Consider the following 27,210-nt stretch of genomic DNA (forward strand, 5'->3'; position numbering starts at 1 on the left):
AGACTACATGAGTCAGAGACCCTTATTAGCTAACATGGTTACCAGCTTACTTATGTTAGGCAAATACTCCTGAGGAAAAGAAGACAGAAATGGTCAACCAAGGAATATCAGCATAGCCCAATAACAGATGCTGACGTTAACTAGAGAAAGTAGACTTGCTGTCTCACCAAATATGGGATATGCTTATTTAATCTTACCTTCATTGATTATGATTGATAGTAGTAGTTTGAACTTTATCTGTAACCACCCAATAATCTCAAAGGCAATGATCCAAGTGACATTTCTTTGGCTTGGCCCTGATCAAGCCAGCATTCTGCAGCTATCTGGAAGTTTTCCAAGAGCCGTATATTTGGCATCCCCTCAATATTACACATGCATCTGATGTAGTATTTGGGATAAATGTTTGCAAATCCTATAGGCACTGCTGCTGTGATAGTAACAGAGATGTAATACTACTTTTATCAATGGGAAACACTGTACATAAAGTTATTGGTCATCAAAGGTTAAGTCATGGTTAATTTACACTGATAAAGAAACTGCAAGATATTGGATCACAGATTTTATATCTGATGATTCCCTAAATTAATAGAGTCTCCTTTGCATATCTTCAAGAACTGGTTTTTAAAAGCCCATTCTGGGTATATTTCAGTTTTAAAACAGGTTTAAAGTTAACTTCTCTTTCCAGGTACAAGGAGTTGCAGAAAGAACTTTGTAAAGTATACTTTAGAATAAACATGCAAAAATTTATAATCATGAATTAATTTTAACTCCCTGTATTGCTGCATGCATTTATCATCTCCTTGGGTGAGTATAAACTGTGTCAAGTTCCCAGCCCTGCCAGTTGCGCACCAATTCTGTATCAAAAATTACATGCAGGATCCTCAGAGCAATTGAGCCCTTCAAAGGAGGAGCTCAGTGACAGAGTCAGTACCTGTCACTGCTGTGGGATGCTGACAGGCCAGCCAGGGGAGCCATAGCTGATCAGCTTCCTTTCAAAACACGTGCTGGGATTCTTAAGCTGTTTGCTGCCCTTCGCTGGTTGCTGTTTGCCCCAGTGTGTGTTTCTCAGTGAGGACATGAGTCTAAATCATTTCCAGCACCAAGAATCCCCTCAAGTCAGAATTAAAACTGTCTTGCTTACAAATCTACACTGCTAGGATCCAGTGTAAAAAATCATACCCGGCCGGGCGCGGTGGCTCAAGCCTGTAATCCCAGCACTTTGGGAGGCCGAGGCGGGTGGATCACGAGGTCAAGAGATCGAGACCATCCTGGTCAATTTGGTGAAACCCCGTCTCTACTAAAAATGCAAAAAATTAGCTGGGCATGGTGGCGCGTGCCTGTAATCCCAGCTACTCAGGAGGCTGAGGCAGGAGAATTGCCTGAACCCAGGAGGCGGAGGTTGCGGTGAGCCGAGATCGCGCCATTGCACTCCAGCCTGGGTAACAAGAGCGAAACTCCGTCTCAAAAAAAAAAAAAAAAAAAAAATCATACCCAATCAGTCCTGTCCTTTGGTTGAAAGGAGACCCAGCTTTTGTCCTCTCTAGAAAATAACACCTAGGAAAGGGTTGCCAGATACCCACTCTTGGTATATCTGAGTCCTGACTTTCTAGGACAGATACAAAGTGGTGCCAAGCCATCCACATGCCCCATTCCAATTATTTTCTTTTTTCTTTTTTTTTTTGAAACAGAGTCTTGCTCTGCCTTCCAGGATGGAATGCAGTGCAGTGATCTTGGCTCACTGCACCTTCTACCTCCCGGCTTTGAGAGATTCTCCTGCCTCAACCTCCTGGGTAGCTGAGATTACAAGCACTCACCAGTTCGCCCAGCTAATTTTTATATTTTGTGTAGAGGTGGGGCTTTACCATGTTGGCCAGGCTGGTCTCAAAATTCCAACCTCAGGTGATCCACCCACCTTGGCCTCCCCAAGTGCTGAGATTACAGGCATGAGCCATTGCACCTGGTCTCATGCTTCCAATTCTTATAGGTAGCCTGACACTCAGGAAAAGACCAGCCAGGTTTAAGACAGCAGTCTTTGGTTGCTAGGAGTTACCTGTGACCTAACTTGCTGACACCAACCTCCAACCCACTGATTTAATTGGAGAGAATTCTCCTCCTCTGCTCCCCCTCCCCCCTCCTCTTCCTCCTCCTCTTCCTCCCCTCATTGCCCACTTGGCTGGCTGCATCCCTAGGTTTCTTGTGGTTCCCTATCAGGTTGCTGGGGAGAGGCTGCCCCTTGATTCAGTATTGGGAGGAATAAAATGGAATAAAAGTGGAGGTGAAGGCACTCCTGGCTTCATTTTTAGAGGATTAAAAATTTCCTCAAGAAGGCCCAAAATGAATGTTTCATCTACGTCACTCCTTCTCTTGTTCCTACTGCAACCAATTTGGTCGGTGATAATATTCTAGCCTCTGCTGTCTTAGCCCAAAGTTCCACGATTGCGTGAAACAGGTAGTGACCTCTAGAACAGTTTATTGCCTAGCTGATAGACAAATCTTTGCATATTTTTTTGTCAAGTAGGAGCATAAGAGGAAATGATATATTGAAAAGTTTACCAAACTGATTCCAGAAAGTTCTATAATGAGACCCTAAAACCCCTACCTAGTTTTTGGGATAGGAAATGTGAACAGGAGCTAGTTTACAAAATGTTACAAAAGGTAAGAATGTAAGGTAGGATTAAAACACATCACCGTGTTTTGGCCAAATAGGTGGCTCATGCAGATAATTCCAGCACTTTAGGAGGCCAAGGCAGATAGATGGCTTGAGCTCTGGAGTTTGAGGCCAGCCTGGGAAACATGGTGAAACCCCATCTCTACAAACTACATACACACACACACGCACACAAACACAAACACACACACACACATGCAACCCAGGCATGGCGGTGCATGCCTATAGTCCCAGCTACTTGGGAGGCTGGCATGGGAAGATTGCTTGAGCTTGGGAAGGTCAAGGCTGCACTGAGCTGTGATTACTCCATTGCACTCCAGCCTGGATGACAGAGCAAGACCCTGTCTCAAAAAAACAAAGCAAACCCCACATTACATTGGAGAGTTGAATCCATTTTGTATATGTAACCAATACAGATATAACCAATTTCACTTCCGTTTCTGACCCTTGACTTTGCTTTTCATAAATCACAATGTAAACAGCCACTTCTGAATTCCAGCTCAGAAATTTTAAATTAAGTACAATAAATAAAATGCAACAAAAATAGAGTGAAATAGACTTCACAAGACAGCACAAAACAGAATTGGTTTTAGATTTCATAAAAAAAAAACTAACATTTTGACAAGAGTTATTGTGCATGTCTATGACCAAGCCACCCAAAAACAAAGATTCATGAGCCAGATGTAAGGCTGGGGTGACCACTAATGAAAAAATTAGAAGACTGAAAAGACACGCTTTTTAATTTTCTTTCAAAATAGTTTCTGGAATTATTGGATCGATTTTTCTCTATCACCTGGAATTATATAGTGTTTTAATAAGATGAATTGTATTGTTTGGCGGAGAAAGGTAGAAATCCTGTGCTAAATTTCATTGTTCTGTTCTGACTGCTGGTCTAAGATGTGGTAAGCCCCATAGGTGACCCCAGAGAAAGATGTCAGGGCAGAAAGCTCTGAGATTTCCTTGAGCTTGACATCACCCTGGGAGTCCCAGGAAAGTGACTTTCCAAACCTTTTATCTAACCAGGGGCAGCAAAATCCTCCGGCTCTCAAAAGGCAGCTTCTGTGCCCCAAGTTATAGCCAGACCCAAACAGACCTGGAGTGGAACTCAGTTTCCACTTTGGGGACCTGATGTCTTACGCTCTTGTATTCATTAGTTTTATCACAGGGAGGGAGTCTAGAATGTATCTGGAGTCTATTTACCTTGAATTTTCTAAATCTATTTGAACTAGTAACAGCAACTTTTAAAGAAAAATTAGAGGTAATTATTTAATTGGTTGGGGGTGAGCCTTAGCCTGGGTTGTTTTTCTTTTTTTATTTTTATTTCTTAGAGACAAGGTCTCACTCTGTTGCCCAGGCTGGAGTATAGTGGCTCAATCATAGTTTACTACAGCCTCAAACTCCTGGGCTCAAAGGATCCTCCCACCTCGGCTTCTCAAGCATATTTGTAAAAGCTCCTCAGTGACTCTCAAGTGCGACCAAGGTTTTGTGAACCATTGATTCAGGTGAAAAACGAGGCACTGAAGGAGCACTGTGTTCCCCAGCACCACTCTCCATACTGACACCCCCGACCCTTTATATTTTCCTGTGAAGAGATCAAAAGTCTTCCTACGCTATATTCAAGTTCAGGACATAAGGGAATAAGTTATTTAACATTACCCTCGGAAACCTGGATTCTACCTAGAAACTCCCAACACAGCTCTGGGACTTCAGCACGGTGCTCGTACATCCTCGTGTGCCAGACAGTCCTGGTGGATGCCTGCTGGTCCTGTAGGATGTGGTGAACCCTGTAGGAGAATAAAATGACCCCAGAGAAAGATGTCAGAGCCGAAGGCCCCTGGAGGATATGGAGACTCCCTCTCCCTCTCCTGGGTCTCTGAGTTAGGATAACAAATAAACTGAATTAATGCAGGAAGTCTGTTTAACAATTGGCCTCTGGTCTGGACAACTCAAAAGGCAAATATGAGAAATTAATACTCTTTCCTTAACAATAAGTCAAACCTAATCTGGCAAGAAATTTTATTTCTAAGGATTTCTCAGCCGTTGCTTAGGCTTAGTTTTTTGCTTTTGTTTTTCATTTTAGGGTGTGTGTGAGTTGGGGGAATGTGGGGGGTGGTTTGCCTTAATGCTTTCCTATACATCTCCCTGTCTCCCTTGTTTCAAGACTTTAGGAAAACTCCATAGTTGTCACATCTTTGTGACATCTGTGTCATTGCGTCTTTGTAAACTGTCACTTTCTCAACGGACGGTTTTGAAAATATCCCATGGCGTCACTCTTTTGGCAGTGTGCAGGGAGTGAGGGGGGATGACTTACCACTTCTAGAACTTCTGTTTCTCTGAGCCCGACCCAAGGTCTCTAGCGGTGATATGATAAAGCATTTGTAAAGGTCTGTCGCCTTTCATGGAAGCGCTGTCAGGCTTAGCAGCACACTCCAGACCTCCTGCAGCTCTCCTAATAAATCATATCCTCAGCCCAGGGTCTGTTGTCAATGGCAGCACCTCCTGGGGTGATATATTCTACGTTAAATATCCAATCTTTACATACTGCGTCCTCTGTTACTAGTAAAATACTCTTTAAAAATGCAAAGGGGCAATGTTATATGGGAACATGTCAGGAAGCCTTAATGATTGCTATTTACTATTTAAGTTTTTCTTTCCACTTTTTTTCCCTAACTGCTGCCTTAATCCTCACTCTTCTTTTTCCAAAACAGAGTGTCTCTGAGGGGAGCTAGGTCTTTTCTTTTCCCAGGATGCCGACTGAAAGTAGGTTGTGGTCCTTCTTGCATGGTGGTCCCTCTTTTCCAGTAACCAATCAGAATCAAGTTCGAGTCTTTACTTGCAGATGCTTAAATACTTTTCCTTGGAGGCAATAATCTGTTCTCTCTGAAAGCCTGACTTGGGTATCTCCCCTGCAAGGGCCCTTTGCCATCCATTTCAAGGATTGGTGTCTCACCAAGGACCCACCTGGATGAACTTGTGACTCTGTGGTGCTTATATCCAGCCGAACTGAAATATCTGGCTTAGCTGTTCTAGAAAATATTCCTATAACCATGTGTGACTTTCTGCCCCATGAAGTGGCTGAGTTTGCAGGGTCCTACCTCCTGGGGCTGCTGGTTCTGGAAAGCAGACTCCCAATCCAGTAGCTGCCCACCAGCTGAATCTGGGGCTGTGGAGAACAGGCACAGCCCCTCCCTGACGCTTTGGCAGTTGACAGTCACTACCTCCCCTTTGTGCTGTTTGAAGCCTCATCCTAGAGGGGCTGACTTCCGTCTTCCTAGAAGCTGTACCCTCTCCCTGAGTTGCCTTAATCACCCCCTCCTCCTCCCTCTTGAGTTTCCTGCTCGCCTGGACAGCCTCTCTTTCCACAAAGAGTAACCTCTGCCTCTCTCTCATCTTGGCTGTGCATACCCCTGCTCCCTCTCCCGGCAGTGTTCTTAGCCAAGTCAAAAATAAAAACAAACAAAAGCCTTACATGGCATTCACCCTGAAGCATTTCTCCGGAGACTGTCTTTCCTCCAGGGGAGAAGGGCTACTACGGGCATGTTGGAGGCTCCCCATAGTTGGAGTTCTGAAGGAGGAGCTCTGCTGTGGGAATTCAGCTTAACTAGGCTCCTTGGAACCAAAGCAGAGCCTGGCTGCTTCCCAGGCTTCCCCCTACTTTCTTAAAGAAGTTCCTCTTTTTTTTGTTTTTGATCACTTCTGGACATATTTGGGAAAGCAGCATATTCAGAGATGGCCCTGCAGTGGTTTCCCGCACACTGTCTTATGTCTGCCTTTTTGCTGGCAACCCAAAGATAGTTGTTGCTATTTTCACATCCAGCCAACCCCTAGTCTAGCATCCTGTACCTGGAGCCCGGCTCACAGGTGCCTCCTTCCATCATTCCTACCTCCCTAATAGTTCTTAGAACTTGCTGAGGAAGAAGACAGAGCTTTGACTAATTGTTCTTTTATCAACAAACTGAACAAAAATCCCAATGTCCTCTTTCTCCAGAGCTGACCATAGGTGTTGGGGGCATCCTGACCCTCCACAGGTATGCATTTTTTTGTTAGTCTGCATGGAAATGTTCCCACTTGAGAACCAGGCACCTAACAGCAGGCACTCAGGAAATATCTGTTTAAGGAAATGAACTATATATCAAAGAGAAGCAATAAATACAGGGAAGCTTACATAGTCAATCAGAAAGAGGCCAGCCGGGACAGGGCTTGTTTCTCAGCCTCTTCTGCACCTGTGCAGGGTTCAGCATCATGGGCCATCATTGAGAATGTCTTGAGACTCCAGGCAGCAGGGTGGCATCATACCCCAGTCAGCAAGGGGTCTCCTGGCTGTGGTATACTTGTGCCCTGCTGACACTTGGCTGTTCCCAACCTGGGTTCCTGCTTTCTCCTGGCCTTTTCCTTTCCTAAGAAGGAAGGTGTCAGTCAGTCCAGTCTGTCACAGTGTTCGCTCACCCTATTGGTTTGTTTGGCTTAAAGCTAGTTTTTCTGATTCCATATTAAAAATCAATCTTTCATGTTAGATTCTGGATCACTAATCTCGGTGTCCTTGTTAGAATGTCCTGGACCATTGTATAAGAGCTTTTTCTGTACTATTCTATTCTGTTCTATCATTCCAGCTATTCTAGGGCCTGTGCTCCACAGCTGAGAGCTAATTGGTAGATATTATATGTAACTCTACATTTGAAGAACATGTTTGAAACTTTTATATATATATTCTTTCATGTTTACTTTAGACTTTTTTCTAATTCCAAAAACAAATCTTATAGGAATTTTGATAGGATTACATATGTATATATAAAAGTAATATATATATATACATATATATATATATTGGACAGCCTATATATTATATATATATAAATTGTATACATAAATATATATAAGTTATATGTAAATATATATATTACATATATAAATATATCTAAGCGTTATATATATAAATATATATGATTAGATGAGAGATAAGTAAAGCACACTTATGATATTGAGACTTCCTATCCAGGAACATGAAGTTTCTCATTCATCCAAGTCTTCTTTTATTACTTTCAAAAAAATGTCATTTTCTTCAAGTAGAAGAAACTTCAAGAGATTTTTTGCTTTGTTTCCTTGTTTGGGTATTTTTCGGGGGCTGTCTGGTTTCTTATCAATTGCAGAACTCTCTGATTTCCTAGGAAGAAGCGTTGCTTCCTCTCCTCTTCCTGATACCTGTCCGACCTCTGCCCTGTCACATCTCACTCCTTCCTTCTAGATGCAGTCCCCTTCAAGAAGGGCATTTACATTTTCTAACATTCACAAGGACCACTCTTTCATCTCTGACCTCTGCCTTATATCCCCTTCCCATCATAGACCAATTTCTTTATTTTCAAATTTTAAACCACGGGCAACCACTGTGGCTTTCTGAACAAAGAAATGCACTAAGGAAAAGTGCCTTTTAGCAAGAGTAGAATGGATGGGTTAGGGAGAGAAGAGACTAGAAGCAGGAGGCTAGTGCTGGGCTGTTCTGAGAAGTGGGGTTCTGGGTGGTCAGACCCCTAGTGGAGAAGGTAGGAATGGAAGAGGATGGATGGGCATGCGAGGCTTTCGGGAAGAGTGGACCAGGCATCTCTCCAGGCTCCTAGAGTGATGGGGATGTGTGGATGAGGGGTTAAGGGCTACTGGTTCCCAGAGAATCACTGCTGCCATACTGTGCTCACTAGACATCTGCCACGGTGCCTCCAGATCCACATCTCCATTCTAGGCAGGAAGAAGGGGGAAGAGCACAAGGCATGCCCCACTATTGTTCTTTAATCAGGGAAACAAAAGCCAGAACCAAGTCACCGGGCCAGCTTCAGCTGCAGAGGGTCCAGGGAAGGAATTGATTTAATGGACACTTTGCCAGCCTGAAAAAAATCAGGGTCCTGTTGGTGAGTGGGGAAGAGGGCATGATTCGGGGTAGGTGCACAGCAGTGCCCAGAGAAGCAGGCCTCTAGCACCACAATATTGGCATTGCTAGTTGTAACATTCCTCTTCATTGCCTGTATTCAATATTTTGTCAAACCTTTCTCATTCCTTTAGCATTCCACACACAACATAAAATTAGATTTCAAAGCTAAGTTGAGAATTTCCAGGGACTCCTAATAAGTTTCTTCAGTTAACTACATAGAACAGAACACTTTCCCTGAAGAGTGGCGAGGCATGTATGCCATGTGTCCCTGGGAGCCCACCCACAGGAATTGCCTCTCCTGGCCACCAACAGGACCCAAAACAGCTGGGATGTTTTCAGTTGTTGTTGTTGTTTAAGAAGTTCGAGTTGATTTACACCTGCATATTTAAGGATCTAAAATAGAAATTTAGCAACTAAGTCCGGAAGATTCCAGCAGGACTTAAGCTGCGCTTAATTCTGTTTCTTCTTGATGCCTTGCTGTCCCTGGGGTTACTCTAGGGGGTTTGGCTGCTCCCAGGCCCAGCCAAGGCCCCTGCTTCAGAGAACAAGGTGAGGCCTCAGTGCAGGAGATTGGATGGTGAGTGGCAGTCAGTTGCCCAGAAGAAACCTGCCTGCACAGTGTGGTTGGAGCCCCTTGGTTGAGTCGGCAGGTCCTCTGGGATGTAGCCCCATCAAAATTCCAGCCTTATCCCTGGCAGTTCTCAACAATCTAGACAAAGCCACATCTTCTCTTCCCAGACTAGATCCTAGACATTCTTTAGGGCCTAGCCCAAGGGTAAGCCCTTCCATATCCTCTCCACCACCAGGTGAGTTACAATTGCTCTGCTGTTGAGCTTCCTCAATAACAGAGGGCACAGCACACCCCATTATTGTGCTGAATGTGTCTTCAGGAGATGCACAGTGCCTCATTCATCTTTGTCACTCTGAACTTGTTGCATGAGTCAAAATAACCATCCTCCCTGGCATGTTTGCCTCGAGGGAAACCTGAGCAAGAGCAAGGAGCTTGCAGAGCCAAGCCTCCTCCCACCTACCCGCCAGTGCCACCTGCACCCAACTTCCGAGAGCTGAAGAGGAAAGCTGGGGATCTTGTGGTCACAGCTCTGACCAGTGACAGGGTTAAGACGTCACTTCATGCACACTGTCTTTGTTCACTAACACAATCATAATAAAATGCCACACGCAGGTGACCTAAACTGCAGAAATTTATTTCTTACAGTCCTGGAGACTAGGAGTGCCAGATCAAGGTACTGGCCAATTTCATTCCTGATGAGGGTACTTTTCTTGGCTTGTAGGCAGCTACCTTCTTGCTGTGTCTTCAAGTAGCAGAGAGAGAACTAGTCGCACTCTGGTCTTTTCTTATAATGACACCAGTCCCATCATGAGGACCCCACCCTCGTGACCTCATCTAAACCTAAGTAGCAACAAAGGCCCTCCCTCCAACTATCATCACTTTGGGGGTTAGGGCTTCAACTTATGAATGTTGAGGGGACATGAACATTCAGCTTATAACACACACTTGCCAAGCTCCCATCCTGTGCTAATTCTGGGCTGGCTGCAGAGATAAGTGAAGCCTAGGACCTGCCTCTGATGACCAGCTAGGCCAACAGGAAAGACACACAAGAGCTTTATGAGAATGCCAGGACACTTCTTATTCCCTGCTCCCCTCCTGGGCCTCTAAGCCTGTCTGTTCCTTATTCATCCTCGCCAGTGCATGCCCTTTCATTTCTTTTCCTCAGAAGGCCCCTCTTCATTCATCCAGCAGGCAGCTGCACAGAGGTCTAAGTGCACAGCACAGATGGAGGTGCTCTGGTATAAGGAGCACGGAATGTTTGAATGGTGAGGCGAGTGCTTTGAGGCAGTAGAGCTGGAGATCCAGAGGAGCTGACAGGCCAGTGGTGCCATATTGTCCTTACTGATCCTCTCTTCTCAGCATGTAAACCAGCTCTCTCTGGGCACATACCGTATGTATGAAGCCCAACCAAGACATATTCTGACACCTCGAAGCCCACAGGAAAGGAACTCTGAAAGGTTTTGATTTTGTTTTCACTGCTTCTATGGAAAAAACAGATTTTTTTTCCTTGCAACAGATCACATTTTTACCAATTGAAGGAAAATTCATTTTATTTTGTCGTGTGTCTGACTCTTGAAGTTCTGTTGCTGACCCAAGCCTGGCGGCTCCTCAGAGCCGATTCCTGATCCCTTCTGAGTGGAACTGGGGCCATTTGTTTTCGTTTCTAAATAAGTAGTGAGTGCTTTTAATAATGAAATGTAGGAAGGACCCAAGACGATGCATTAATCTTAGATTCTCCCTGTTTTATCACTAAGAAAACTGCTGCAGATGGGAAAAGGCAAGAGATCATTGTTCTGGATTCCAAGAGGAGTAATGCCATCAATATTGGTCTGACGGTGCTGCCCCCTCCAAGGACGATTAAGATCGCCATTTTGAATTTTGATGAATATGCCTTAAACAAAGAAGGAATCGAGGTAGGGGAAGCTCTATTAAGTATTATTTGTATTTTATAATATGCTGCATGTCCACATTTCAAAAGGTACCATTGGTGCCTTTCTGTCTTCAACTACTCTGAATCTGGTTAATAATTCTTATATGTGTTAAACTTTTTGAGGGGAAACGGAGCCTCACTTTGTCCATGAAGTTCAGCAATCTTCACCCAAGTTCTTTTACCAATCTCCCTCTGACCACATTCTGCCAAAATGAAAAAAGAATATGAAAACCTCCTTGGGAGGCCACTAGGGTCTTCTTTCATGTCATTTTAAAGCACATAACATTTAACAAACACTTTCAAAGGTAGGATTTTCAGTACATGCACACATCCATGTAAGAACTTTCCTGGCATTTGTTGGGGTACAGAGAGACGCGTTTCATTTGATAAGCCAGAGAACTCAAGCCAGCTGAGGCTTTTGCATTTGATGATCTGAACGTCACAAAGTGAAGAGAGATTGGATGGCATGGCTGTGACCACACAGCTGGTAGCTGGAGGCAGAATTCACCTGCTGGACCTGGGTTTGTGTTCTTCCACAGGCCATGCTCTCCCTCCACTGTGGGTTGGTGCCAGTTTGTAGCAGGTTAAATCTCTTACTATAATATGAAAAGAGTGGGCAGAGCCAATGTGCCCCACCCACCCGATTCCTACAGAAATGTATTACAGCTTGGGGGCCCACTGGGTAGGAGTGGGGATCTGGGGACTCTGCTTTGTGGCATTGGGTGGCACCCATCCTCCTATTGTCAGGAAGCCCCAGACTCCTTTAAAGCCTCTCCATGATTGGGGTTCGTCTTCTGTTTGAGAGACTTGGGCATGGACAAAACCAATGATGCCTAACTCCAGAGAGGGAGAGCAACCCTTCTACAGAGAAGTTGAGAGTGAGGAAGGGCCCGGGCCTCTGGCCAGAATCACCCATAGCCCCGGGAATGGGCAGGAGCGGGGGCACACAGTATGCAGAGGGGTCTGCACCCAGCCCGCCAGGCATGCCTTCATGCTTTGGAAGGAAGGGACCTTCAAAGGAAAAACCTTTCCTAGAGGCCTGAATTGCATTGAATAGCAACCCCCCAAATTCATGCCCACTCGGGATGTGACCTTATTTGGAAAAAGGGTCTTGCATATGTAATCAAGTTAAGATGAGGTCATACTGGATTCAGGTGGGCTCTAAATCCAATGACTAGTATCCTTATAAGAAGAAAGAAGATGGCCAGACACAGTGGCTCACGCCTGTAATCCCAGTATGAGGTGGGTGGATCATGAGGTCAAGAGATCGAGACCATCCTGGCTAACATGGTAAAACCCCATCTCTACTAAAAATACAAAAATCAGCCAGGCGTGGTGGCATGTGCCTGTAGTCCCACCTACTTGGGAGGCTGAGGCAGGAGAATTGCTTGAACCTGGGAGGTGGAGGTTGCAGTGAGCCAAGATCATGCTACTGCACTCCAGTCTGAGCAACAGAGCAGGACTCCTTCTCAAAAAAAAAAAAAAAAAAAAAGGAAGAGGGAAGTTTGAACACAGAGAGAAGAATGCTATTTGAAGACAGAGAACATGCGGAGAGACATACAGAATGCCATGTGATGATGGAGGTGGAAATTGGAGTGATATCTTTACAAGCCAAGGAATGCCACCAGCAGCTGGGAAGAAGCAAAGTGCATCCCTTGGAGCCTTTGGAGACAGTATGGTCCTGCTGACATCTTGATTTTGAACTTCTGGGTTCTAGGGCTTTGAGAGAATACACTTCTGTTGTTTAAGCCACCCAGTTTGTGATGCTTTATTATGGCAGCCCTAGAAAACCCATATAAGGCCCGAGCAGCTCTACTCTGAGAAATGCACACACCCTGTTCCAAGAACAGGTACAATAAGGGAAATGCACTTCTTTCCTGGCAGAAGAAGTTGTGCCCTGAGCTCTGGAGCCAGGCCAGGCAACAAAGCCGGTCAGCATATCCATGTGTGTTCCCTGTCTTCAAATAGCATTCTCCTCTCTCTGTTCAAACTTCCTTCTTCTTCTTAGGATATCAGTCATTGGATTTGGGACCCACTCAAATCCAGGAATCCAGCCAATCCAGAGAGTGAGGGCATACAACAGACCAGAGCAAGGGGCATGAAGGAGTGAGAGGATGACAGCCGGGAGATACAAAGAGAGAGACTGAGGCAGCTGCCAGACTGCAGCGAGGGGCAGGCCAGGCCTCAGTGTGATGCAACCCACTCTGGGACCCTCCTAGAAAGCAAGGGAGGAGAAGGGCAGTGGCCTGCTCTTAGGTGGATGTGGATGTACCAAGTGCAAAGTATCCTCTAGAGGAGAGAAGGCAGTGGCTCTTGGGCCATCCTATTTACACAGCAAGATCCATTAGAGAGCACAAAAGCTTCAGTTTCAGACAGAGAGAGGCTATAAAGATAGCCAGAGCCAGCCTGATTAAAGGAATAAAAGGACAACTGCCCCCTTTAAAAATATTTCTTCTCCTCCTCGTCATGAGAACTTGAAAATCCATCAGGAGAAATTGATTCTTTTGGTTCTGCCTGTGTTCTTTCCTGAAATGCAACTTTCCCCAGGTGGGGAAAGTTTCAGATACAATAAGTTACTCAAATTATAGAATGAACCAAATTACTCTTTTTTCTTGTCTGGCTGGTTTCCAATTGTGCATGCTTTTGATTCAGGAAGAAATAATTATAGCTGTGGTGCTGACAGATATGGGAATAGCAGCACAGCACCAAATCCGACTTTCATAGTATTTTCACTGTGGGCCAGGCAGCAAGTAGGTGCCTGCCACAGATTCTCATCAAAGCTTATGAGATACGTATGCTCCCCACTGTGAAGATGAAGAACGGGAGTCCCAGCATTAGTCTGTGTCCAGGCCCCCAAGCCAGTGAGCTGGAGAGCCTGGGAGCCGGGATGGGAGCTCTGAAGCCTGAATCTAGAATACAGACTGCAGTTTTGGGGGTTGGCTGGCCCCATAGGGGCCCTCCATGCCTGGTTTGTATGCTGCAGAGACTAAGAGGGAATCTGAAAGGGGAGGGAGAGACATGAACAAAGTAGCGCAGCCCTCTTCACTGTGCTGCTTATGTTTACTCCCTGGGAATAGCTGACTCACGGAGCAATTTGAAGTGAGGAGGCACAGCCACAGGAAACACTGGTAACCCTGACTGAGATTTAATTGCATTTTGAGTCCTCAGTAAATTCATAGTCACAATGACACATTGAGTTACATTTTTACATTCTTTTCTAAAGCAGGTTTCTCAACTTCAGTGCTACTGGCATTTTGGGTTAGACAGTGCTTTGTCGTAGGAGGCTGTCCTGTGCCTTATAGTATGTTTAGCACATTCCTGGCCTGTACCCCTTAGATGCCAGTAACACCTACCTACCCTCCCACCACAACCAAAACTGTCTCCATACATTGTCACGTGGCCCCTTAGGAGCAAAGTCACCCTGGTTAAGAGCCCCTGATCTAAAGGATGACTATGTGAATGCAGAGACTATATAGACCCCTCAGCACTCCCCTGTCACAGCTGAGAAGGCTCCAGTGGAAACAGCCCTCTTGGAAAATGTGGAATCCAGGGGACTCTCAGCCATCACCTATTGTCTTGGGCCATTGATCTCAGGAACCTGAGAGGCAGAAATGATCTAGACCCACGTGCCAAACCAATACCCAGAGTTTGCTTTCTAGGCTTGTTCAAGAGTTAAATCATGACTGAGAAGAGATGTAATTGGGTACATACAGATCTTTGTTAATGAGATTTCCAGCTTGCACCCAAAGGGCCTTTAGCCAAACTGTCTGCTTCTCAGATGCAGGCACTGTAGCATGGCTCCACAGCTTAATGGGGTCATCTGAAAGCTCTGTATACCTAAACATAATTAGAATGTTTTCATTCTGTGGCTTTGCTTAGCAACCCAATGGTATGTATCCAGGTTTGTCATGAAAACCTGAAGGAGTAAGTAGTTAAATTCATTAAGAAAGTCATTTTTTGTAAGAGTATTAAACTTCAGAAAATCATTTTGCAGCCATCTCTAAGTAGCATTAATGATATTTCCCCAAGTAAAATGGCATCAAATTATCATAAATGGAAGTATAATTATTTTTTCTTTTTCTTTCTTTTCTAATTTTTTATAGAGTCTGTGTCCACTCAAAGGATAGCACAATTGAATGGTCCCAAACAACATTTAACTTGGCCCAGTTTGGCTGCCAGTCCAATCAGCATCCTAGAAACAGAAGTTTCTTTGGCCGCAGATAAAAAATGACAGCATCTTTGAAAGCAGTTGACCCTGCACAGTGCTTGTCCACAGGTGCCCAGCTGTGTGGGTGCTAGACACACACAGAGGAGGCTGACCACAGAGAGTCACAGTTGGCTCAGCAGTGCCAGGGAACTAGAATATCCTGATGACTGACTGGCTTAGCTGCACCATTAATTTGCATTTATTTGAATTTATTCAGTGTTAATTTAAATCCCCATGAACTTTGGAGCCAGTGCTAGAAACTAGAGGTGGCCCTTAGGTTCTTCTCTAGCTCTGCCTTGGTTGATCCAGCTTAGCTTCAGGCAAATCATTTTATCTGTGAGTTTGACAGAATAATTTCTGCTCTAATGTGCCTCAATTAGTAATAAGAGTGAACGGATACTATCAAGAAGCTTTAAAAAGACTTTTTAAAGTTGCTACAGCAAAGTAAGTACATGGAAAGAACACTATTTTCTCATGCAAGTATGCACATTGTTTGAAAACCAGGCATAGCTCTTAGGGCTTCAGCTTTCTGCTGTGGTCACCAAAATCTTTGTGGTAGATGCTTATACAAAGTTGTAGCTAGGGTTGTTTAAAACTCACAGGGAAAAAGAATTACTCATTATTGTTTCGTGTGCAGGTATATGAAATGGCCAAACCCAATGGTATTTGGGTCTATTTTTTAAAAAGGAGATTTCTGCATTTTCTCCAAAATACATGACTTTCAGATACAAAAGCAAATATACTTAGAGTAGTACTAGAGGAATACTGTCTAGGAGAAAGCTGAAAACATGGAGGTTATCACATTGAAACAGGAAATTTTCCCTGACCCCTTCATGGGCCCCCTGATGGGGCTGTCTTGCTTACTCAGCCTGCACACAGGTGAGTGAGTACAGGAGCCAGGACAAGTGCTTCTGGGCATCAGCAGGAGCATGTGGCCGGGAGTACCCACAACCCGGAAACTCCAGAGGGCATATGTTACAGTGTGCTCTTTTACCTTTGCCATTGCTGACAGCTTAAGTGTTAAACAGCTCAGTGAGCCCTCTGCCTTTTCACATGAGGTGGTTGCTCTCCACCAGTGAGGGCAGAGGGTCAGTATGACAGCCTTTAGCATCCACAGCTGTGGCACCAGAGCTCTTGTTTGGTGTCCAGAGAAACTCAGGTCACACAAACGAATTGAAGGATGGTGAAAACAGAGGGTTTTATTGCCAATGAAAGTGGCTCTCAGCGGGAAGGGGAGCTGGAAAGAGGATGGCACAGGAAAGTGAGCTTCTCGCAGAGTCTGGCCATCCTGTGTATATTCCACTTCAAAGCAGTGCTGTCAGGCCATCCCTCTGGGGTCAAAAAGCCTCTCTCTGACATTAAACCACAAACTCTGATGTCCTGCTCTTCTCCTCTTCTCCCCTTCTCTCCTCTATGCCAGTGGAGCCTGAGGTTTTTATGGGTACAGAATGGTGGTGGGGCAGACCCAGGGTGGTTTTGGAAAAGGCAACATTCAAGTGGGAAAATGGGGATGTAAAGTTCTCACTTTGGACCAGGGTTCTAGGCTTGAGGGTGCCTAAAATTTCTCTGCTCCCTATCCCTATCAACATATTGGTCTTGTTTGATGTTTGCTTTCCTGTGAAATGACAATCATAAAATTATCAATAAATCTACTGACGTAGAAAAGCAAGTGAAAATATACTATCTCATACTCATCACATTATCATCTGCTCATGAAAAACAAGAGCCGTCAGCTCACAGGAGGGGCTCATAGGAGGTGGCTTTAATCTGCCATCCCTCTATCTTACAGCTATTCTTATTGTCAGTGATTTGTAAAAAATAAAATCAACTGGAAGGTGGCAGCCTCATAAATCAGCAACTCAATGTTAAAATAGTATAAATTACAGAAATGAAAAACAAAAAGAAAAGTGATTGCTTTTGCAAAGGAACAAAGCAACAATATTTATCACAGTAAGATGTCTTCTGAAGGTTGAACAAAGTGTTAACGGTTTTTCATTTTGGAAGTTTGGTCATACCAAAAACAATGGCAGTGCTAAAGAAATTAAAATACAGACTGTCAGAAGGAAAACTAAGAAACAAAAATACTTCATCATCAACAATCTGGGCCTCCACTCAGAGACCCAATCGAAAAATCAGCAACTACTAAGATGACAAATGGATAAACCCACAAAGATGGGAAGAAACCAGTGCAAAAAGGAGGAAAACACCTGAAACCAGAACACCTCGCCTCCTACAAAGGTCCAAAACTCCTCACCAGCAAGGGAACAAACTGGACAGAGAATGAGTGTGATGAAATGCCGGAATCAGATTTCAGAAGGTGGGTAATGAGAAACTTCCGTGAGCTAAAAGAACATGTTCTAAATCAATGCAAAGAAACTAAGAACCTTCAACAAAGATTTGAGAAAATGATAACAAGAATGGACAACTTAGAGAAGAGTATGAATGAATTGAAGGAGCTGAAAAACACAACACGAGAACTTCGCGAAGCATGCACAAGTTTCAACAGCCAAATTGACCAGGCAGAAGAAAGGATATCAGAAGTCGAAGATCAACTCAATGAAATAAAATGAGAAGCCAAGATTAGAGAAAAAGGTGCAAAAAGGAAAGAACAAAGTCTCCAAGAAATGTGGGACTATGTGAAGAGACCTAATCTACGTTTGATAGGTGTACCAGAATGTGATGAAGAGAATGAATCCAAGCTGGAAAACACTCTTCAGGATATTATCCAGGAAAATTTCCCCAACCTAACAAGGCAGGCCAATATCCAAGTCCAGAAAATACAGAGAACACCACAAAGATACTCCACAAGAAGAGCAACCTCAAGGCACATAATTGTCAGATTCACCAGGGTTGAAATGAAGGAGAAAATGCTAAGGGCAGCCAGAGAGAAAGGTCGGGTCACCCACAAAGGGAAGCCTATCAGGCTCACAGTAGATCTCTTGGCAGAAACTCTACAAGCCAGAAGAGAGTGGAGGCCAATATTCAACATCCTTAAAGAAAAGAACTTTCAACCCAGAATTTCATATCCAGCCAAACTGAGCTTCATAAGTGAAGGAAAAATAAAATCTTTTGCAAACAAGTAAGTACACAGAGATTTTGTCACCACCAGGCCTGCTTTACAAGAGCTCCTGAAAGAGGTATTACACATAGAAAGGTACAACTAGTACCAGCCATTCCAAAAACATACCAAATGCTAAAGAGCATCAACAAAATGAAGAATCTGCATCAACTAATGGGCAAAACAGCCAGCTAGCATCAAAGTGGCAGTATCAAATTCACACATAACACTATTAACCCTAAATGTAAATGGGCTAAATGAACCAATCAAAAGACACAGACTGGCAAATTGGATAAAAAGCCAAAACCTATCGGTGTGCTGTATTCAGGAAACCCATTTCACATGCAAGGATACACAAAGGCTCAAAATAAAGGGATGGAGGAAGATTTACCAAGCAAATGGAGAGCAAAAAAAAAAAAAAGCAGGAGTTGCAATTCTCATCTCCAATAAAATAGACTTTAAAGCAACAAAGATCAAAAGAGACAAAGAAGGACATTACATAATGGTAAAAGGATCGATACAACAAGAAGAGCTAACCATCCTAAATATATATGGACCCAATACAGGAGCACCCAGATATATAAGGCAAGTTCTTAACGACTGACAAAGAGACTTAGACTCCCACACAATAATAGTTGGAGACTTTAACACTCCACTGTCAATATTAGACAGATCAACCAGACAGAAAATTAACAAGGATATTCAGGGCTTGAACTCAGACCTGGAACATGCAAACCTGATAGACATTTACAGAACTCTCCACCCCAAATCCACAGAATATACATTCTTCTCAGCACCACATCACACCTACTTGAAAATTGACCACATAATTGGAAGTAAAGCATTGCTCAGCAAATGCAAAACAACTGAAATCATAACAAACAGCCTCTCAGACCATAGTGCAATCAAGTTAGAACTCAGAATACAGAAACCAACCCAGAACCGCACAGCTTCATGGAAACTGAACAACTGGCTCTCGAATGTTGATTGGATACACAATGAAATGAAGGCAGAAATAAAGAAGTTCTTCAAAACCAATGAGAATGGAGACACAACATACCAGAACCTCTGGGACACATTTAAAGCAGTCTCTAGAGGAAAATATACAGCAATAAGTGCCCATATGAGAAGAGTGGAGAGATCCAAAATTGACACTCTATCGTCAAAATTCAAAGAGCTAGAGGAACAAGATCAAAAAAACTCAAAACCTAGCAGAACACAAGAAATAACTAAGATCAGAGCAGAACTGAAGGAGATAGAGACACGAAAAACCCTTCAAAAAATCAATAAATCCAAGAGCTGGTTTTTTGAAAAGATCAACAAAATAGACAGACCACTAGCCAAACTTATAAAAAAGAAAAGAGAGAACAACCAAATAGATGCAATAAAAAATGATAAAGGGGAAATCACCACAGATTCCACAGAAATTCAAACCATCATCAGAGAATATTACAAACAACTTTATGCACATAAACTAGTAAACCTGGAAGAAATGGATAAATTCCTGGACACCTGTGTCCTCCCAAGCTTAAACAAGGAGGAAGCTGAAACTATGAATAGACCAATAACAAGGTCTGAAGTTGAGGCAGCAATTAGGAGCCTACCACACAAAAAAACCACAGGTCCATTAGGGTTTACAGCCAAATTCTACCAGACACACAAAGAGGAGCTAGTACCATTCCTTCTGAAACTATTCCAAATAATCCAAAAAGAGGGAATCCTTCCCAAATCATTTTATGAGACCAACATCATCCTGATACCAAAACTCGGCAGAGACTCAACTAGAAAAGAAAACTTCAGGCCAATATCCATGATGAACATAGATGCAAAAATCTTCAATAAAATATTGGCAAGCCGATTGCAACAGCACATCAAAAAGCTTATCCATCATGATCAAGTAGGATTCATCCCAGGGATGCAAGTCTGGTTCAACATATGCAAGTCTATAAATGTAATTCACCACATAAACAGAACCAAAAACAAAAACCACATGATTATCTCAATTGACACAGAGAAGGTCTTTGACAAAATTCAACAGCCCTTAATGCTAAAAACCCTCAATAAACTCGGTATTGATGGAACTTATCTCAAAATAATAAAAGCTATTTATGACAAACCAACAGCCAATATCATACTGAATGGGCAAAAACTGGAAGCATTCCCTTTGAAATCTGGCATTAGACAAGGAAGCCCTCTCTCACCACTCCTATTCAATATGGTACTGGAAGTTCTAGCCAGAGCAATCAGGCAAGAAAAAGAAATAAAGGGTATTCAAATAGGAAAGGAGGAAGCCAAATTGTCTCTATTTGCAGATGACATGATAGTATATCTAAAAGACCCCATCATCTCATCCCAAAAACTCCTAAAACTGATAAGCAACTTCATCAAAGTCTCAGGATATAAAATCAATGTGCAAAAATCACAAGCATTCCTATACACCAATAACAGACTTAAAGAGAGCCAAATCAAGAACTAACTGCCATTCACCATTGCTACAAAGAGAATAAAATACCTAGGACTACAACTTACAAGGAACGTAAGGGACCTCTTCAAGGAAAAGTACAAACCACTGCTCAACGAAATAAGAGAGGACACAAACAGATGGAGAAACATTCCATGTTCATGGTTAGGAAGAATCAATATCATGAAAATGGCTATACTGCACAAAGTAATTTACAGAATCAACACTATCCCCATCAAGCTACCATTGACTTTCTTCACAGAACTGGAAAAAAACACCTTGAACTTCATATGGAATCAAAGGGGAGCCCACATAGCCAAGTCAATTCTAAGCAAAAAGAACACAGTGGGAGGCATCACACTACTGGACCTCAAACTATACTACAAGGCTACAGTAATCAAAACAGCATGGTACTGGTACCAAAACAGAGATATAGACCAATGGAACAGAACAGAGGCATCGGAGGCAACACAACATATCTACAACCATACAGTCTTTGATAAACCTGACAAAAACAAGCAATGGGGAGAGGACTCCCTGTTTAATAAATGGTGTTGGGAAAACTGGCTAGCCATGTGCAGAAAGCAGAAACTGGACCCCTTCCTGACACCTTACACTAAAATTAACTCCAGGTGGATTAAAGACTTAAACATAAGACCTGGCACCATAAAAACCCTAGAAGAAAGTCTAGGCAAAACCATTCAGGACATAGGAGTAGGCAAGGACTTCATGAACAAAACACCAAAAGCATTGGCAACAAAGGCCAAAATAGACAAATGGGACCTAATGAAACTCCACAGCTTCTGCACGGCAAAAGAAACAGTCACTAGAGTGAATCGGCAACCAACAGAATGGGAAGAAATTTTTGCAGTTTACCCATCTGACAAAGGGCTAATATCCAGAATTTACAAAGAACTCAAACAGATTTACAGGAAAAAAACAAACAAGCCCATTCAAAAATGGGCAAAGGATATGAACAGACACTTTACGAAAGAAGACATATATGAGGCCAAGAAACATATGAAAAAATGCTCATCATCACTAGTTATTAGAGAGATGCAAATCAAAACCACATTGAGATACCATCTCACGCCAGTTAGAATGGCGATCATTAAAAAATCTGGAGACAACAGATGCTGGAGAGGATGTGGAGAAATAGGAACAATTTTACACTGCTGGTGGGAGTGTAAATTAGTTCAACTATTGTGGAAGACAGTGTGGTGATTCCTCAAGGACCTAGAAATAGAAACTCCATTTGACCCAGCAATCCCATTACTGGGTATATATCCAAAGGACTATAAATCGTTCTAGTATAAGGACACATGCACACGAATGATCATTGCAGCACTGTTTACAATAGCAAAGACCTGGAACCAACCCAAATGCCCATCAACGATAGACTGGACTGGGAAAATGTGGCACATATACACCATGGAATATTATGCAGCAGTCAAAAATGATGAGTTCATGTCCTTTGTAGGGACATGGATGAATCTGGAGAACATCATTCTCAGCAAACTGACACAAGAAAAGAAAATGAAACACCACATATTCTCACTCATAGGCAGGTGATGAACAATGAGAACACATGGACACAGGGAAGGGAGTCCTACACACTGGGGTCTATTGGGGGGAATAGGGGAGGGACAGCAGCGGGGGAGCTGGGGAGGGATAGCATGGGGAGAAATGCCAAATGTGGGTGAAGGGACGGAAGGGAGCAAAACACATTGCCATGTGTATACCTCTGCAACTATCTTTCATGTTCTGCACATGTACACCAAAACCTAAACACAATAAAAAATTTAAAAATTATATAAAAAAAGAAATTAAAATACAAATTTTAGTGAAGCATTTATTTAAAAAACTAGTCAAGTTTAAATCATGCACGTTTTTAAAGAGGCAACATCTACTTGAAGTGTCTTGCCTATCTGTTAATGCCATCTGTGTGAGCAGGTAGGACATGCGCCAGAGGTTGTAGGCAAACAAATAGCACTGCCACCACATATATCTCCAGATGCTCAAATTCTACCTGAAGCCTCAGGTGATTGGAGCCCTGGTGAAGGGACAGTTGGAGAGGGAGTTGTCTTGGGCTTACCTTCAACAACTTTACACTGACTACAGCCTGAACTCACATCTGCAATGCAGTTTTGCCTCACTGACTTCTGATAAACTACTAAGGCAGCCCTGCCTATTAACAGCCTCATCAAGCCCAGGACTACATCTGTCCTAGCCAGATACATCCTGATGCATACTTGTGTCAACATCTGTATATGTTGGGGCTGTAGTGTCAAGAGTCCTGTTTCTCATTTTTTTTTTTAAGTTTTTGAACTAATATAGAGTGCAGTTGACTTTTTTGGTATATGGTTCTGTGAGTTTTAAAGCATATAAATTCATGCAATGACTACTGCAATCAGGATTTAAAATAGTCCCATTTTCCAACAAAACTCTTGTATTGCCCTTTTGTAGTTGTACCCTCAACCTATCTCTGGCACGTGATAACCACTTATTTATTCCCCATCATTATGGGTTTGTCTTTTCAAGAATGTCCTGTAAATAGCATGTAATCTTTTGAGACTGGTTTCTTTCACTCAGCATAATGCCTTTGAGATTCATTCAAGTCACTGTACACATCTATAGTTTGTTCATTTTATTGCTCAGTGCTATTGCATTATAGGGAATCTACTACAATTTATATATTCACTGCTCAAGAATGTTTAGCTTGGTCCAGTTTTTGGCAGTTATGAATAAAGCTACTACAAATATTCATGTACAAGTGTTTGTGTGAATGTAAGTTTCCATTTTTCTAGGGTAAATACCCAGGAATGGAATTGCTGAGCCATATGATAATTCTATGTTTAATCTTTTGAAGAACTACAGCTTGACCTCTATTCTCTAACAGTGTCTACCACAAAGCAAAAAATTTTAATTTGGATAAAGTTCAGTTTATTAACCTATTCTTTTTTAGTATCATGTATAAGAATTTTTTGCCTAACCTTGGTTATAAAGGTTTTCCCCTATGTTTTCTTCTAAAAGTTTCATAGTATTCCATTTTATTTTTAGATCTGTCATCCATTTTGAGTTTGTTTATGTATATGGTATAAGGTTTAACTTGCGGTTACTTTTTTTGCATATAGAGCCTAGTTGTTCTAACACTGTTTGTTGAAAATAATATCCTCTCTCTATTGAATTGCCTTGCACCTTTTTCAAAATCAATGGGCCATATTCGTGTGTCCTTTTCAGAACTGTCAGCTCTGTCCCATCGATCTAGGTGTCGATCTTTTTATCAATGACATATTGTCTTAATTACTGTAGCTTTTTATTTGTTAAAGTCAGGTTATATAATTTCTCCAAGGTTACTCTTTTTCAAATGTGGTTCTTCTAGTTCTTCTGCTTTACCATGTAACTTTTAGAATCAGCAGGACTTGTTTTCTGGTCCAGCACTGATGACCAAAACAGGATCTGGTTCAGATGGGATAAAGCAAAAAAAAACCTGACAAAAAACACAGATAGTGACAAAAGCAATCCTTAGCTGCCCTCATTGCTCATTGATAGGAGATACTCCCACTAGAGCCCTGAGAATTTATAAATGCCATGGCAACAACCCAAAAGTTACCACCTCTTTCCATGGCAAGACCCAAAAGTTACTGCTCCTTTCCTAAAAAGTTCTAAACAACCCACCCCTCAATTTGTGTTGAACTGACCTTTCATTTGCATATAATTGAGAACAGATTTATGTGAATATAAATACAGTTGCCGAAAGCCCATACTTTGCTGATTCTGGGCACACTGCCTAGGAGTTAGCCCTGCTCCAGAAGGAGAAGTACTGCTCAATAAAAATTTCAGTCTATTGCAACCAACTTGCCCTTGAATTCTTTCCTGATTAAAGCCAAAAACCTTCCCAGACTAAGCCCTAATTTTGGTGCTCACCTGTCCTGCATCATATATCTACAAAATTCATGCTGGTATTTTGATTGTAATTGAATTAAATCTATAGATCAGTTTTGGAAGAATTAACATCTTGCCTGTTGAGTCTGTCAATCCATAAACATAGTATCTCACTCTGTTTATTTATTATTTGTTTCTATTTTATTGCTTTCATCAGAATTTTCCGGTTTTCAGCATAAAGACACTTAACAGGATTTTTTAGAGTTATACCTATGTGTTTTATTGTAAATAGCATTTCTTTAAAAAAAATTAGTTCATTATAAATATATAGATAATGAACTAATAAGATGGATTTTTGTATATTGATCCTATATCATACAACACTATTGAAGTCACTTTTTTGTTTTAGAACTTTTTTGTAGATTCCTTCTAGTTTTTTATGCAGACAATTAGGACATCTATGTGTATGAGCAGTTTTTTCCTTTCCAGTCTGTATGCCTTTTATTTCTTTTATGTGCCTGGCTAAGATTTCCATATGATGTTAAATAGGAATGGTAAAAGGAGACACAAGAAATTTTACTTTAAAAAAATGTAATCACAGAGGAATTTGAGTGTATGAGAATTATAAGCATTCTGGTGCCTTTTTGCCTTCTCTGCCTTCCACAATTGATTTTTATCAGAAACAATTAAAATTAAAAGGTGAACTTTTTTTCATTAGCTTGTATTTGTAGATACCATCATTTTTTCTGCAATCAGACTTAAGTTTAGTATTACTTAAGGTACCATCATTTCTATGCAAGTTTTGAAATAGAGTTAAAATAATTATATGTGATATGAACAAAAGTCAGTCTGACTTCTTTAAAAATGATTCATTCTTGTAAGCTTTTAATTTAATCCAGGAAAAGTACTACAAAGCAATTCTTTTGACATGTCTTACTCTACTTCCTAGGGAATAGGGAGCTGTTCTCTAATCTTGTGTCTTGTCTTTCATCTTTCTGTCAACTCCCATCTCCCTTCCTTGCCTAGAATGTCCTTTGTGTGCAAGACCCTTAAAATTTGGGTCAAGTTGCTTCAAGTACATTTGGTTTATGACAATATAACACCTGCATGTATCTCTATTACCTGGTTGGAAAATTATAATATAAATTTTATAACATTGAAGGGGCAGGGGAGAGCCTATCACTAAGAGAAAATATACGATATCACCTCCTATTTCCAGAAAATTCTAACGATGATTCCCACTGATGAAGAGAAGCAGAAAATCCAGGAAGCTCAGCTGGCCAACCCTGAAATGCCCTTGGGCAGTGCAGAGCAGTTTCTCCTCACCCTCTCCTCCATCAGCGAGCTCTCCGCACGGCTTCACCTCTGGGCATTCAAAATGGATTATGAAACCACAGAAAAGGTAAGCTCTTAGTAAGAGAGACAGCTGATCCCACATCCACAGTATAGAGAAAGGCAATTTTTCACTGATCAATATTAAGGCAGTGAAATATCATTCTTGGCATAGGGTGCAGAGGGTGAGTTGACAATGAGGAAGTTGTGTGTAAACCAGGTGATCAGCAGCTGGCCAATGAGGGCTGATTCTAAAGTATCTGCTTGGCACCAGCCTCAGGCACTAGATTGTGGGCACCAGATGACTGATCAAAAAACAAAACAATTACATTTTTTTCAGAGCCTACATTCTCATTGTAGAAAATGTAGAAACTATAGAAAAGCACAATATAGAATTTCCTGTAATCCTTCCACCTGATAATAATCACCTAAACTGCCAGTGACTTTGGCAATTAGCAGGTCTTTGTGTCCCTTTGAAAGTGTATCCCTGGTAGAAAGTTGAAGGTGATGCCTATTGCAAACGTTTGGAAGGAGAATAGAAGGAAAGGGGCCTTAATGGAGAAGGCTTTAGGAGACTCCTGAGTAGAATGCAGAGGACATCGGCATCCTCTCTGGAATGGGGCAGGGGGAGTTTGTTACAGACTGAACAGAAAGAGCCAGTGGAGAAGGAAAGGGAGAGATGAAAAGTGGACTGTGTGGGATCTCAGTTGAGAGGAAGTACCCAGAGAAGACAGATTCTAAAGCCCAGGTAGGCTGGATGCAGTGGCTCACACCCATAATCCCAGCACTTTGGGAGGCTGAGGCAGGAGATGGCTTGAAGCCAGGAGTTCAAGACCAACCTGGATGTCATAGTGAGACCCTATCTCTACAAAAATTTTTAAAACTTAGCTGGGTGTGGTGGTATGCCCTTGCAGTCCTAGCTACTTGGGAGGCTGAGGTGGGAGGATCACTTGGGGCCAGGAATTCAAGGCTGTAGTGGGCTATGATTGCCTTACTATACTCCAGCTTAGGCAACAGAGTGAGACCCCCATCTCTAAAAAAGAAAAATAACTAAGTCAAGTGGAGAGTCTATGTGGTCTCCATCTTTTGGCAAAGGAAAGAACAAGGTCCTATAGTGAGGGCCAGATATGTGGTGGTGGGTGTTGGGGGGCGCTTTAGCAGGGAACTACAGTATTCATCAG

At 42.4% G+C, this 27,210-nt stretch overlaps 1 protein-coding gene across 48 annotated transcripts in view; it reads left to right on the forward strand.

The window, feature by feature from the left end:
* Window positions 1–27,210, forward strand: part of FHOD3 (formin homology 2 domain containing 3) — a 508,721-nt gene that overhangs the window by 445,623 nt on the left and 35,888 nt on the right. For all 48 annotated transcript variants that reach the window (XM_054243584.2, XM_035269718.3, XM_054243586.2 and 45 more), the window contains 2 exons: window positions 10,911–11,069; window positions 25,917–26,099. In XM_054243584.2, the coding sequence (XP_054099559.2) occupies window positions 10,911–11,069; window positions 25,917–26,099 (342 nt within the window). The remainder of the gene's footprint in view (window positions 1–10,910; window positions 11,070–25,916; window positions 26,100–27,210) is intronic.

The sequence above is a fragment of the Callithrix jacchus genome, chromosome 13 (assembly GCF_049354715.1).
Source record: "Callithrix jacchus isolate 240 chromosome 13, calJac240_pri, whole genome shotgun sequence".
NCBI lineage: Eukaryota > Metazoa > Chordata > Mammalia > Primates > Cebidae > Callithrix > Callithrix jacchus.